We start from the raw sequence: 16,355 nt of genomic DNA, 5'->3' as shown, positions 1-16,355 counted from the left end.
ATCTCATTAAGACACGGTCTAGGGGATTCTAACTAGTTAGATGTTCTATCGAACAAACTATCTCTTGATTAGAAGCCCTTACTACTTATTCGCAATACTGTTACACTGTGTAATTACGACCAATCACTGCACGCATTCCATTTCTGTGTCTATGTTCTGTGTCTCTCATTAATGTATGTAACAACATCAATTCATGCATCCTTTGGAGGTGTTTCTTCTTGTATTTAGAGGCAAAAAAGGGATGAACCTCTCCTCGCAAAGGAGGAGGACACGTTTAGAAATACCTAACACATTTTGTTTATGGCTAGCTGGCTGGATGGATGTTTTATACTAAAGCTAAATAAAGGTTAATGCTATTCTCTCTGCCTGTCTGTATGAAACTTCTTCTCACAAAAAATCAATTTTTTTTACTGCTGCTACTGGTGCGCTGCTGCTTATGTTTTACTACACAATTTTTTCTTTCTTCTTTTCTTGTGTGTATAAAAAATGTTTGGCTTCTTTCCTCTCTCTCTCTCTCTCTCTCTATCTCGGCTTGTGAGTTTTTTTTTTTGTCAAAATTATTAATCATTCTAAGCACAAACAATTTTTCAATTTTAAACTACATTCTTGTTTTTTGATTGATCAACAATTGATGAAGATGCTGATTAAATTTTTATTTTTTATTTCCCATTATTCTCATTTCAAATCGTTCGTTTTGTATACATACAGACGCTTAAAGAATTGTGCAAAAAAACTGCAGCTATCGAAACTAACCACATAAGTCAGCAATCATCAGACAATGGATATTGAGCGCTGTTTCTCATCTTCTGTCCTATTTTATATATTTCTCCTTTCTCCATTTGTATGGTCTATATATATATGTTTGTGTGTTTTCCAGCGCCATTGTTATCGAGCATTTAATAGTGTTATATATGAGAAAATATTAAAAAAAAAATTCTTAAAAATTTTAGATGTGTCAAGTGGGGGTGTAGTTGATTTTAGAGCGTTATGGCAGTAAATGTTTTAAATTCAAATCTTAAAATCGTACATCGTGAGGTTAACGGGCAAGCACCTAAACCAAAGCTTAAGCACAGCTGCAAGGAGCTAGTTTTATAGCCAAATCCCCATCTTTTATCGTTCCCTTATTCATCCAAATCGTTTTTCGTTTAACTGGCTTTGATATATGTACATTAGCCCACAAAACTCGTTCGTCAAATTTATGCAGCATTTGTGTTAATATTTTTCTTACAAAAACACATCCCAAAAAACTAAAACTAGAAAACAACTATTGAGCGATTAAATTGAAAATAATACCAAACTAATAGGAATGGCGGTTGTTTATTTTCATACTTTTTATCTGAAAGGTAGCTGCCAGAAAAATTTAATTGTGCTTATTGAACACAGCCCAATTATGGTCAAACAAAACAAATCAAGATGTTAGATGCGAACTATTGTATAAAATATACAAATTGCAAGGTAGTTTAGATTTAAGTGACAGTCTGCCATCAGACTCACTTAGACGTTTTCATCCATTGTGATACCACAGGAACAGAAGAAGGAAGATGCCTTCTAGTTTCTACCGTTGAACCATCCAGATCGCTTTAAAAAACCCAGTAACTTGTGAATGTTCACATCCGCTAAATCAGACAGGTTCTCTAAGAAATGACAACCTAAAGTGGAACTCCTTCTAACTGCAAGTGCGGTTAGAAGGAGTTCTTCTTCGTCGATGTCACTACAGCTTCTGCAAATCTCGTTGCTGGCAACCTTCAGTCTGTCAGCATGTTTTCCGATTAGACAGTGACCTGTCATGACTAATACAATGATTGAGACGTCGGTTCTAGCCAATGACAGCAAAGGAGTAGAACTCTTCAAGTCTAGATGAGGCCACATAGTTTTGAAATGCTCAAAGCCCCCTCTTTGTGACCATCTATCATTCGGGCCTGGTCCTGAAAACTTAGCTTACATGTCGCTAGAGGCATACCAACAGATTCCAGTGTCCCTGTGTCCAATTGCAATTGTAATGTTTACAATAACAATGGGATATCTCTGTGGCCCGACACCTAGAACAGATGAATTTTGAACTATTCAGCCATCTCGTTGAGAGATCTGCGACAGTCGAGGGCGAGAAGATATTTATGCCAATCGTCGTAATGACATTATATCTTAGCCATTCCACCACTTCCTTAATTGCAAGGATCTCCGCTTGATACACACGGCAGTGATCGGGTAACCTCTTCGATATGAGCAGTTCTAGATCTTTAGAGTACACCCCAAAGCCCTTTTGGTCGTTTAGTTTGGAACCATCCGAATAGAAGTCTATGTAACTTCTGCTACCAGGGATATCGTAGTTCCAATCGGTTCTAAGAGGGATAGTGTTACAGTATCCACACTGCTTGGAACATCGGATATTGTTTCAAGTATAACACATGGTCCGTGGGCGCCACATGACCAATGAGAAAGCTCCCTTAACCTCACGGCAGTGATCGCTGCAATTTGGGTAGCCACAATGTCATAAGATGTAGCATTAAATTCAGTGCATCAGATGGTGTCATCCTCAGTGCGGCTGTGATGCACAAACAAGCCATCCTTTGGATCCGGTTAAATATTGAGCAATAGGTGGATTTTGAAGCACCGTCCACCAGACCACAACACCATATAGCATAATAGGTCTGACAACTGCAGTATATACCCAATGCATGACACGCGGTCTAAATCCCCCACTTTTGCCAATGGCTCTCTTGCAGGTGTATAGGGCAAGATTGGTCTTTCTTGCCCTTTCCAAAATGTTGGATTTAAATTTCCTGTCCAGCAAAACACCCATGTAGTTTGCCCGTTCTGTAAATGGAACGTTCTCTCCACCCAAGGAGACAGTTTCCACTGTAGGCAACTTGTATCTCCTGCTGAAAAGAACTACGTCTGTCTTGCACGGATTTATACCCAGACCACTGTCGGTAGCCCACTTTGCTGTTGCACGTTAAGCTTCCTGAAGTATATCTCTTGCAAGGTATATTACAAGAGAAAATAAACGACAAACAATTATTCCTCATATATGTTGTTGGAAGTTTCTAAATAAATCTCAAAATTCGTTCATAAGTGTGAAGAACCTTGTACATGTAAACTCATATGCTAACTAAACACATCTCTGAGAAATAAGACTTACGGAACACATCCACATAACTAAGAATCATTCAATATTGAAATTTTTTATAAAAAAAAAAATTTTGACTGCTAAAAAGAATTTTTAACACCACTATGAGAAAATAGATGCATACAATTAAAAGGATTAGAAATTGAAAAAATATTTTATTTTTAAAAGAATCTCACACAACAGACTACAGTTCCAGGATGGTTTGGCTCTCGTAGCAAGGGATTCATATTAACACAACTATGAGAAATTAGACTTACTTGGATAAAATGTTAGAAATTGAAAAATATTTTCATTTTATTGTAGCGCAGAGTCAATTATAAAGGGAATGGGCTAAGGCACCTGATATTCCGAAGGTGGTATTTTTCAGGTGACAGTATTTTAGTACGATAGATTTCTCTAAAAATGCATTTGTAATTAAAACATAAACGCCATAACGTCTAGAACCAGTGACATATATCCTCAACTTTATATGAATTGAAAATAGTCTTGTTCCAGCCGATGTGTATAAGCGTAGTCTATAGCAAATACATATATATTGTTATGCTTATCATATGTATTTTGTGTCAATGTTTAGACTAGTCATCATACTATATAAATTTAAATATTTCAAATTTGAAAAAAAAACAGTAAATTAACTTTTGACCTTATAACCATTTGAAGAGACTCATGATAAATAATTTTCTTATTTCATGATAAAAATTTTAACATTTCCATAAAATATTCCCATACGATCGAGTTCTAATAAAAACATAACGAACTGTATATAAATATGGCTTCTTATTCATAGAAAATACAACAAAAATTACATTTTATTGAACAAAAAGTTGAAATTTTAAGGAAATGAATCAAGTCTATAAAATTGTGTTACGTTACTTTTCTTCTCATATTAATACATCCATCCATATGTGCTTTTTTCGTGCCTATATGCGGATGTCTTAAAGCGAAAACTCTTCTTGAACAATCTTATATAAGCTAAAATACTCCCAAGTATCGGCAGTATTAGTAAAGATAGGATTTTGATGCAAACAGTTGAAAAAAATCCATATTTTTAGGTTTAGGATTCCTTGCAATATGGTGTTTCGAAATGTAGCCAAACTTAATTATTTAGAGAAAAATTATGTTGGTTGACCTCACATGTTTGCTTACATATGAACGTTTTACCTTAAATTCTTTTCTATTTGATTAAAGTAGTGTAAACTTTTTTTTTTGAAGACATAGTGTAAAATATATATTAAAAGTATTTAACGTTCTTCTTCTTTATCGGGACTTTGCGTTCCTATGAACATTGCCACAATATAAAACTGCAATGTATTTCATTTTAATTTGTAACACATAAAATAGAAAGCCAAGTTGCGAAACTGTTGGTTTTGAAGACATTTTTAAGCATGTTACGAAAACCTTATCTTGATATTTTAAATAGTGATTAGTCATGCGTTTTATACCCACCACCGTAGGATATAGGGTATATTCATTTAGTCATTCCGTTTGCAACACATCGAAATATCAGTTTCCGACCCTACAAAGTATATATATTTCGGATGGTCGTAAAATTCTAAGACGATTTAACGATGTCCGTGTGTCTGTCCGTCTATCCGTCCGTCTGTTGTAACCACTCTACAGGCTTCAAAAATTAAGATATAGAGCTGAAATTTAGCAAAGATACGTCTTTTTGATGCACGCTGGTTAAGTTCTTGAACGGGCCAAATCGGACTTTATTTAGATATAGCTGTCATATAGACCGATCTTCCGATTATGGGTCTGAAGCTCATAAGAGCTTTATTTATTACCCGATTTTGTTTTGAACAGTGTCTTATATTTATTAGACCACTCAATGTCCGTGCCAAATTTGGGTGCATAAGTTATACAATTTTCATCGGATTGTTACGAAAGGGTGTTTACATATATACCCGAGGTGGTGGGTATCCAAAGTTTGGCCCGGCCGAACTTAATGCCTTTTTACTTGTTTGTTTGTAGAATTTATTATTTTTTAAAATTTTTTTTTTATATTAAAACTCAGGGCTGAGTTTAGATTTTCATGTAGCCCATCTTTATATATCATTAGAAGCAGTTCATTTGTGTAGACTTTGGCAATATAGTTAAAGATGTGGCCATTTTGAATGTTATGTAGTGTTCAGCCGAATAAACGAGCTCGGCCGAATTTAGAGCATAAAAAAAGAAAACAAAAATATTGTATTGTATATTGCATTAAACTTGGTCGTAGATTGGTCTAAGCAAATTCGCCAAAGTGCGAAGCAGAAGCAACACGATGTACTCAGCTTTCTAACAGGGCGTAAAAATAGTGTACGCAATAGACTTGCCTATGGATAAAACATTCTATAGCTTCCGAATTCGCATAGTATCGCCAACTCTTGTTTCACAAAGAAACTTCAAAATGAATAGTTTTTCAACGTTACACTGAAAGTAGTTACGAATGCTGTTATACTTTCCTCTCCACTGTCATCAACCGTAATAGTAGTTATTCAAACAAAGTTTCTTCTAATAAAACTTGACCATTTTTCACCCAAACTTACTCCAAAAAAAATTGTTTTGGTGGTGTTATGATAAATTAGGTGATGGTTTTGAATGTATCATCATTGCTGAAAACTGTTAAAGCTGTGGAGGATGAACACACCCGAGGTACCAGAGCCATGGAATCGACTGTGGATGCTATAACCCAAGAGATTAGAGTAAGTACTATTGGCAACAATTTGCAATTGGTTGCAATGATTTTCTTAAAAAAAAATTTCTTTATATGTTAATTCAGGCCATGAATGCCCCACCACCAGGAGGCAATAACAATGTGAGCCCCGAAGACTTGATACGCGTTACTAAGAACGTTACCTTGGCCACCTCGAAAGCTGTGGCATCCGGTGCTTCCAATTTGCAAGAGGATATCATGAATGCGGCAAATACCGGTAGACGTTCAATTTCGGAAATGTTAATGGTTTGCCGTTCAGTGGCCTGGAATTGTGCTGAAACCGATGATTTGCGTCATCGCACATTGGAAGCTGGTGCCGCGGTGGCTGAAGCCTATCGTGATTTACTTACGGGAATTTTACAAAATTGTTCAGCCGATGATCGCATGCATTTGTCACGACGTGTGGCCAAATGTGTTACCGATCTGGTGGCTATGGCTGGCATGCTTAAAGGATCCGATTGGGTTGATCCCGAAGACCCTACAGTAATAGCCGAAAATGAGCTTCTAGGTGCTGCTGCCTCTATTGATGCGGCTGCCAAGAAATTGGCATCACTTCGACCAAGGCGTAATGACGATGTCAAGGTAAGTAAAATTTTTTATTTTTCTTTTTAACAACACTAATAGTTGTAAGCATTTTTAATATGAACAAAAGTGAAACTAATATGCCTTGCAATTAAATTAAAAAAAAAAAGCTAAGAGTGTTGTTTCTTCTTATCAAGTGAGCTTATGTGAAATAAGAGTGAGCTTATGTGAATCTTCTTGCTAAGAAGATAATATAAGACACTTATAATACTTGTTAACAAAAAATGCTTTAAAACGTAATAAAATGGTGAAGGACATTTTATATTTTTATGTTTATAACAAAATGTTCAATAAATCTGTTTTGAAAAAAAAGCAAATGGATTTTTTAAAGCTGCCTTAGATATTTAATGAGTCATTTTTGGATTAAGTTTTGATCTAAATTATCATAGGGTATGCGATTGTTTTCCCTTTACAAAGTACGGAAAACGTCTCCTTCTGTCTCGTTCACATGCTTTAAATGATTCGTTTTTGTTGAAAACGAGTTATTGAACGAGCACGTGAACTCAAACAAATTTCTAAGTTATGCTTATTAAACACAGCCCAGAATGCTGCCAAGTTATAAAAATCCAATTTTTACCTAAAAATTTTATAAAATAAACCAAAATTTTACAGCATAGTAGGAGAAAATTAATTTTAACAATAATTCACCACAATATTAATATTAAGGTGTTGAAATTTGCAAAATATCTCATATGATGTGAACCGCATCCAGTTGAAATGTTTTTAAAAAACATCTTAACCGGTATGGACCTCTAAGGAAATTTTCGTTGCCATAGGAAATGCATTGACATATCCTAAGCGAAATTTCGGTGTGTACTTTTCGCCCGAACAACTGTCAAAGCGCTCTATAAAAAATGGTGACAAAGACAATGCGAACGCATTCCGTAGAACCATGAGCTCTTTGAACGAAATATACATATGTAAAAATTTGCATTAATAAAGGCTATGTCTACACTGACTTTATGCACTTCGATGGGTGACTTTAATTGGTCATTACCGAAAATTTATTCCTCCAGTCAAACGTAAAATTTTTCCCCAAGCGCCCCGAAAGTAAGTTTTGGTCTTCTTTGCTGGAGCTTTTTCATTCATTCTGACAACATACTAGGTCATGTTGTCATGGTCATGTTGGAACGAAAACCTTGTATTTTAATGCGTTTAACTATGCTATCATCGTCGTGGTTTATACAACGCCTATATTCTCCATTAACACAAACTAGTCCATATATTTTACGAACATTTTTTCTCTTAAAGTACTGCCTCATTTGCTTTCGTAAGTACCCATGCTTCGAAGCCATACAACAGCACGGATAGTATCAGTGTATTGTAGAGTGTAACTTTTGTCTGTCAAGGCGTGGCTTCGCTCCTCATCTGCTTGGTTAGTCCAAAATTGCATCTGCTAGTCGACATTATCCTACGTTTTGTTTCAAAACTGGTGTCGTTTGTTTCGGTTACGGCGGTTCCGAGGTAGATAAAGTTACTGACTATCTCGGGTTACTGACTATGATCGGGTTTACAGGACTTTGTCTTATCTACATTAACTGCCAAACCCACATTCGTTGATTTTCTTTCTATACTTTGACCGTCATATGTTCTCACACCTGCATCTAGTCTAATCTTCTCCAGCAGGATTTTTAAAAGATCTCACGATAGGCTGTCTCCTTGTCTGAAACCTCGTTTTGTATTGAACGGTTCGGACAGATTCCTTCCTATTTTAACTAAGAAGCGTGTATCAGCAAGCGTCATCCTGCAAAATCGTATCAGTTTTGGAGGGATACCAAACTCAGACATGGCCTGAAATATCTAACATGTAGGGCTGTCAAAGGCGGCTTTGAGGTCGACGAAAAGATGATAGGTGTTGATTTGTCCTTCTCGGGTCTTATCCAGAATTTGGCGCAGTGTAAATATCTGGTCTATGGTGGATTTACCAGGCCAAATGATTTCGTTGACTTTAGGCTTTAATCGTTCACACAGTACACTCGATAGTATCTTGTATGCGAAGGGGAGGAGACTTATTCCTCTGTAGTTGGCGCATGCTATCCTGTCCCTTTACTTGTGTATGCTTGGAATTGGAATTTTGGTAAATGAAAATTGCGAAACCTTCTCAACGTTTAGATATTTCCCAAAACCAAATAAGAAACGCGAGTAAATGTAGACATAGTAGGTACGAAGGTGGTCCCAAAAGAAGACAACGAAATTTCTTCTGAACATAATGCCCTTAAAGCTCGAAAAACTTTTCCAGTGATTTTCAATAGTTTCGATACGCTGTTTGTAGTAAGAACTGTCTACAGTACAGTTCAACCGCAACATCCACCTCTTAATAATGGAAAATCTTTTTACATCGTTTTTTTAATCCAAAGTAGCTAAATCTAGCGAATAAGATGCGTGTTGAAGCAATTCGAACTTCAATTCATGGATATTTGCCATTGCAATAGTGGCTTTGTGAACGGCGTGTTTCCGTTGTATTGAGAGCAAACGCCATCTATATGTCAGTTAGGCTACTTTTGAGACCGTCTTTGTATTGCTGTTACCAGACATTTGTACGGGTTGTGTTTATGTGTTTATTAAGCATATGACATGACATAGTAGCTAATGTCGTGCTTAATAAATTTAACTCCATCACATCGCTGTCAATACCAATGAACAAATATTCCAACTTGGTTATAGGGAGATACCCTTTTTTTTGTTATATTAAACATAGCTAAAGTTACTTCTATACGAATATATATTTTTTTAATTTTTATTAAAAGTTAAATGCTGCCTAGAAAAGAAAATTTAATTAAGAACATTGATTAATTTGAATATTAAATCAAAATCGATAACAAACGACAATTGTATTTAATTGAAAGCTTGGAATAGAGCCGGAAAAATCTCATTTTATATAGAGTAGCTGTTGGGGGCCACACAAAACTTAAAACTTGTAAATTTTTTTAGCAACAACTATTAGGGTGATTTGGGTGATCACCTAGGCAGTGAAGGTATAGCTCTTAAGCGAATAATATTATTTTACTTACCAATTTTCAGCCCAATCAGAAACTTATTTAGCTTATGGAGGACTTAAAAGTTAAATCAGAGGACCGTTTAATATAAAGCATCTTATAAGGACACTAGAATCTTAACCCTATGAGGTCATAAATATATGTTCCATTTTTAATTTTATAAAATAGTTTCAATTTGTACTTGGCCTGATGGCTTCCCCTTTTATTTTCTCAATTAGAATAACCAAATAATATTAAGAAGAGAATTATTGAACATTTTATGCAAATACTATATATTTTAAGTGTGTGCTAAATAATAAACGCTTATTTATTAATAACAATATTCACTATCTAACAAAACAAAAAGGTTTTGGGTCATGATGATAATTACGGTAAGATATGTTTGATATTCTTGGTTGTTGCATTTGAATAGTACACCCAGGAATCAAACATATTACTATTGTGATTATTCACTTAAACAACTAACCAAACTACCCATTCCCCCAACCCAGAGCATAAAGCAAAAACGAATAACATTTCTTAACTTTTGTACAAAGATTGCATATAAGATTACATAAAAATGAACAGTGGTGTCAGTGCTTAAGTCCTAAATGTTCCTGGATAATCTAAACCTATAATATGCACAGCATTTCTTACTAATTCGTTATGCCCTTTTTTGTATAAGAAGATTTTAATGGCTTTTCTTTGGCTTTCCACAGATTGAACTTGATCAAAACATGAAATTCGATGAAATGATTTTGGAAGCCGCCAAGGGTATTATGGCTGCCTCCTCGGCTCTGGTTCGTGCCGCCAATGCCGCTCAGAGAGAACTCATCGATCAAGGCAAGGTAGCCCATCGTCCTCTAACCTCCTCCGACGATGGCCAATGGTCAGAGGGTTTAATTTCTGCTGCCCGCCTAGTGGCTGCTGCCACCCACAGTTTGGTGGAAGCTGCCCAAAATTTGGTTCGTGGCCATGGAACGGAAGAAATGCTCATTTCCACAGCCAAACAGGTTGCTGCTTCCACGGCACAGCTTTTAATTGCCTGCAAAGTTAAATCGAATCCCAACTCTGAGGCGGGTAGACGTTTGCAGGCCGCTGGCAATGCTGTCATTAAGTCCACCGACAATTTGGTTAGAGCCGCCCAACAAGGCCTTGAAGTGGAAGAGGAGCGTACCTTGAAAATCAATACATCCATGGTTGATGGTATGGCTCAGGAAATCAATGCTCGTTCCGATGTCTTGCGTATGGAGAAACAACTAGAGGAGGCCCGCCAGAAGCTTGTGCTCATTCGTCACGCACGCAACCGCCAAAAAAATCCCCAAGGTTTTACCACAGATGAGAGTGATTCGGAGTATGCCCAATCGACCTATGGAACGCTCAACAAGAGCCACAATAATGTATGAGTCGATTTAAGATCAATTCAAAACACTTGCCATACATATTCAATTTGTTTGTGTGTGTAATATATAATCACAAAATATTTCGATAACTTTCATCATACACAGATACAAAGAGTTGAATGAGTTTATACCAATTACACTTCATTTGAATGTGGACAAACGCAAAACAAATTTTCAATTAGTAAATATTAATGAAAAACTTATCTAACATAACTTAACTAACCATATAGTCTCCAAAACGTATATAATAGAAATAACAATAAGTTCTAAAACATGCATACTCAGAAACATAAGTAAGGTACATAGGATAGTGTTGTAACCTCCCTACATTCGATTAATTTCTAAAAAAAAAAAAACGCAACAATGCAGAAGAATATCTTGGAATGCGACAACTTTTGTGTGGGATCAAGGACAAATCCTATTCGTGGAATGTACCATGATGCACTTCCCGTCCCTGCCAACACATGCTAACAGATTGAATATGGTTATGTTTTCTAATGGTTAAATATGTCTCATGGGTCTTTCTGTAGCAATAACACAACTAACCTTACATGTATGTATTTATCATTTTTTTGTCTTAGACTCTTACTCGTTCACCGGCGGCTGGTGCATATGGTTATAGTGTGGAACCACCGGCATCGCCTAGTTATGTCAGTTATCAACAACACCAGCAGCAGCAACAACAACAACAAACTAAACATCATTATAACTATGCAACCAATCCTCAGCACTTCCATCATCCAGGTGCCGTATCCCCTCCACCCATGAACCATAGCCAGTTGGATAATGATACAACTGCCTTTCCACCACCCCCTCCCCCCTTGTCAACGACTATTTCCAATATGCAAACAGCCACACATACATTTAGATCCAATCCCAAATTAACCGCTAATGCTGTGCCACGCCCCTATCCCGGTAGTCCGGTGACCACGAGTGGCACAAACGGTGGCGGTCGTGTATCACTACCATCTAGTCCTTTAACACCCACTAACAATAGCTATGCACAACAACAAAGTTGTGAAACAAATCAAACATCATTAAGATCAACCACAAATTCTCAACAACAGCTTACAGCGACAAGTTCGGCCAATCGCAATCTGGAGGCGTGCGTGCAAGATTTACACGATAAAACTTTCGGCCAAGGTGGTGTGGTGCAAATAACAAGTAATAACTCTTATCCAGGACAGAACTATGAAGGTTATACCTCACGGTAAGTGCAATAAAACATTAGCAAAGAATTTAAAAAAGAAAAAATAGTTTAAAAACCACATTGCGTTTTATATCCCGGGGCGACCTCACTCATATTAATGAGTGCCATCCCATTCATATTTAATTTTAAACCGAGTGCGAAGGGCGACATCTCTATGAAGATAAGTTTTTCATAGCTGTAAGCTTAACATAAATGGCACGCGCCTTGGTAAGGTCATTCATGGTATCTATATTGGAGTGATGACTTTTTGAGTTTCTTTTCAAAAAATTTTGCCCTGTTGCACGAGTAAATTAATGACTAAAGTACAACAATTTATTCCTTAATATTAAAGCTTGAGGTTTTTTTTATCGAATCACCTTTTATTAAACACTTTCACTAATCTTAAATAAAAACTCATCAAAGTATGCTGCAGGGAAACTAAGTTGCATAAAAGTCATCACCCTAATAAGTACTCAGCAAGGATTATTTGCCTGCCTACGATTATCCCCAACAAATCAATTTAGGACCTTGGTCATTAGAGAGAAGACATTTAAATAACACATTCTATTAAAATTTTAAAAAAAGGTCACGCACAAACCACTTTGAAATTAAAGTTTTGTGAAATTTTATAAAATGATTTATAATATGCGCGAGGTTTTTTCACGAAGATTTTATCTAATCTCAAAACTCATCAAATTACGATACAGGGATGTGAGGCTATAAAAAAGGTATCACCATAATTTATATACATACACAACACAGCTCGTAGATAACAAAAACTTTGGCCAATATCAGCTTGGCAGAAATATCATATGTTTTAGATATAAGGTCACTTCGCGATAACGCTGATTAGCTGTTTAATTCGTATAAATGGCAAAAGAGAGTAAGGGCTGTTTTTACTATTGCAAATTTTTACTGGGATTAATCCTCGTCAACCAACATTAAAAGACAATAGACTGTAAAAATAAAAAGTGTTTTTCTTAAATTTTACTGCCCTTCCTTTTAAGGAAAGCAGTTTCCTCTAAAATGTCGCGTAAAATATTTAAAATATGCTAGAAAATAAAGTCCATTTTCCTAAGTTATTCAGTGTCCATATATTAAAAATGTCCTTAAGAAGGTGAGGCATTTCAAATGTTGGTCATTGGGTCTATGAAGAGCCTCTTAGCAATTGACTAGAAAGTGCGACATCTACATTCGTTTATTCTCTATTTCCCTAACATTTGATGGGTGAATGAGCTCCTTTTTAGGCCTATTATTATTAAAAAGTTGTCGCTGTTGGTCGGGATTCATTTGAAGGGATCCACAAACTCTTAGATCTTAATCGTTAAAAACTAGCTTTTCGGACGCTTAAGATATTTGGTTCTTTCCTGACGAGATGTGTTTAAGTGTGGCATATATTCTATATGACTTGATAGTCGGAAGAGTGGGAAAATAGGGGTAGGATTTATAATAGTAAGCAGAGGAACAGATAAAGTGAACTAAACGCGAATCTGAACGAATCAAACAAGAAAAACAATCGCTTAAACAGACGTGAGCCTCGTACACAAACGAACCGAGTAGGCGAACGAGCCGAGTAGAATCAAATAAGAAAACCAATCGCTTAAACAGACGTGAGCCTTGTACACAAAGGAACCGAGTAGGCGAACAATGCGAAAAGAATCGGAGAAGAGAAGGAATTGCATACGCGAACAAATCACATAAGCAAAGCAATCGCGTTGTACTTAGGTATTTAGCAACATACCAAAATTATAGCCATATCGATGAAGTTATGCGCACCATGTGCTGTCCGTAAAAGTTTTAAGCTCAATGCTATTTAAAGCCGAATCCGAACGTTGTTGTTGTAGCAGTGTTTTGTAAACTGAGACGACAGCCCTTGCCAATAAAGGAATCCATCGGGTCAATCCGGAACGTACAACCGGCTGCCATGGAATTGTCCGACCGTCGTACCGCAGGGCGACACCTCTTCGTAGAGAAGTTTTTATATGGCTTTTATGTCCTCTATATCGTGTAACACCTCACAAATATCGATAGAACTAGGTGGAGATAATCACCGCTTATAATTTTTCCGATGATCTCTCCAAAATTCTAACCCAGTCTTTCATAGGCGGCGGACATGGTTATCTGTGCGCCAAATTGACTTCCACCCAAGCGGTATTAGTCTCGATTAAAATATTCAATTAGAGTATTTTTTTTTTATCAAATGACACCAATTTCAAAAAAACTTCTTCCATCCCAGTTTAACTAAGGAGAGCCTAGAGTGAGGAGTAAAATGGTGCATTGCAAATGCAAATTTTCCCATAAACATTCAATAAAAGAACAGAGGCAAAATTTTCACATATCAATGTGTACAATCCGATTGAAATTTAAGCTCAATAATGAGGGCCTCCTTTTTATTGCCCACTCCAAACGTAAAATTTGCTCAAAATCCCGTGTATTTATACTAGTATGCTAGTAGTATGTGTATTTATGCTAGTTAGTGCTTATGCTATACTCTCAAAACTTTAATAAAAATAAATGTACATTTTAGGTGTTAAATTAAAAATTCGAAATTAAGAGTTTTTTTTTAATTTTTTTCCAGATATGAAACTCGTAATTACGACAAGAGCTCTGATTTAGGCGTTAAACCATTGGAATCTAGCTTTAGTCAAATGACTCTCAATTCTGAATCTGGTAAAATGAGCCTCATCGATCAAGGTTCACAGCGCTTGACATCGATGACGCAACGTGTTATGGAACGCAAATCGTTTACCACAACATCAGAAACAAGAACCGAAAAGAAAACGGAATCGCATAGTTTTCGTTTGGAAAAATAATGGCAAAAACAAAAACAATTTTATGGAATAATTATTTTTATGAAAAGAATAACAAAAACAAAAACAGATAAAGAAAGGATAACTAAACAAAAATTTGAATTGCCAAAAGTGCTTTTATGTGTAACAAATTTGTAGTTAGTTTGTAACAACTTTTTATATGAACCTTAAAAACAAAACTTAAAACAATCTAAATCTTAAAATTTTCTCACACAACAACACACGCACATTGATTGTAATGCCAATGTTTTTGCCAATAATTTTTGCATGAAACTAATTTAACATAGGAAAAACAATTAAGGATATAAATCTATTAATTATGCTACTACTACCCTATATTACTATCCTAATTACTAATTAAATACACCTATCTTTAATAATCCCTAAGAACTTAACAATTTTCTAATAAATCGTATACTATCATTGTTTAATTTATTAATTAATCGTATATATATATATATATGATTTTTCTCTTATCCTCATGCATGTATATGTAAAAATTTTAAATGATGTAATTTCTTGTGTGTTTCAATTCAATTTTATGTATTTCCTTTAAAAAAATATATATGCTTTATGGTGGTGCATCGTTTGCTACGTCATCATAATTTTGTTTGTTTTGTCAATGTCTCTTCTAGACTTTGTTTCTGTATATATACATACTGATCGAGAAATTCCTTTTGTGCGAGTATATGTATTATACATGAATGTTTTTTTTAATAATATAATTATATATATGTGTAACTTTTTGTCATTTTGTGTATTATAAATAAAGATTTTTAAATAATATAATAATTTGTTGTTTTACCTTTAGCTTTAACAAAAAGGTGGGAAATTTATTACGTAAGGGGATATTGCAATCGTTGTTTTGCAACATATGTTCGATGAAATATGGTGCATACTTCTAGGCAAATTTTAAAATTCTACGCGGGTTAAAGTAAGCAACATTTTAAGCATACTTTAAGGCTGAAGAGAATTTTAATAACGCACAGAGTCCTTTACCAACATGTAACGTTACAGAACAGCAAGTAGTAGCAGTAGGTTATACATTGAGGCAGCACCCCTTCCAGATGAAGGATTCCATCGGGTCAATCCGGTTCAACCGGCTGCCATGGGATTGAAAGATTCATTATTATTTGGTTATTTCCTTGATTCTCTCTAAACTAAAGAATTTTAAATTCAAAATATTTTTCATTACAAAACTAATAATACCATCAGGATGTAAAAAAAAATTGCAATAATGTAAATTACATTTATTTAGCTATTGGAAGTGTAGCCCTCCAAAAGCGGTTTTGGAATTCCAGTAGGAACTTTTTTTGTTCCTCGAAGTGCAAGTCGCAAATCATTACACTTGCAGTTACGTAAGACGACTCAAGCCTAAGAGTATATTAATTAATAGTATCGAAATATCAGCTGTGTTCGGGAACTCAAAAATTTGTGCAAATTTGCACAAATTTTTACCAGATGTCGTTCGGGTACTTTATTTGCCAGCAGAAGAGAGCGCGGGAGAGAGCAAATGTTGACAGTTAGAAAATAGATAACCGGCAAATTTCTACTAGCACTTCTGCTAGCAC

At 35.6% G+C, this 16,355-nt stretch overlaps 1 protein-coding gene across 5 annotated transcripts in view; it reads left to right on the top strand.

The window, feature by feature from the left end:
• Nucleotides 1–15,533, top strand: part of LOC106084433 (talin-2) — a 96,351-nt gene extending 80,818 nt beyond the window's left edge. For 3 of the 5 annotated variants that reach the window (XM_059361661.1, XM_059361655.1, XM_059361665.1), the window contains 5 exons: nucleotides 5,698–5,814; nucleotides 5,892–6,407; nucleotides 10,102–10,782; nucleotides 11,367–11,995; nucleotides 14,553–15,533. In XM_059361661.1, coding sequence (XP_059217644.1) covers nucleotides 5,698–5,814; nucleotides 5,892–6,407; nucleotides 10,102–10,782; nucleotides 11,367–11,995; nucleotides 14,553–14,787 — 2,178 coding nt within the window. In that variant the 3' untranslated portion in view covers nucleotides 14,788–15,533. Of the gene's footprint in view, nucleotides 1–708; nucleotides 3,760–5,697; nucleotides 5,815–5,891; nucleotides 6,408–10,101; nucleotides 10,783–11,366; nucleotides 11,996–14,552 lie in introns of those variants that run through there. The other 2 variants (XM_059361667.1, XM_059361673.1) reach the window with 2 other exon arrangements.
• The last annotated feature ends 822 nt before the right edge of the window (nucleotides 15,534–16,355 follow it).

The sequence above is a fragment of the Stomoxys calcitrans genome, chromosome 1, assembly GCF_963082655.1.
Source record: "Stomoxys calcitrans chromosome 1, idStoCalc2.1, whole genome shotgun sequence".
Taxonomy (NCBI): domain Eukaryota; kingdom Metazoa; phylum Arthropoda; class Insecta; order Diptera; family Muscidae; genus Stomoxys; species Stomoxys calcitrans.
The sequence above is the reverse complement of the archived record's forward strand: the minus strand, read 5'-3'. Positions and strand labels throughout refer to the sequence as shown.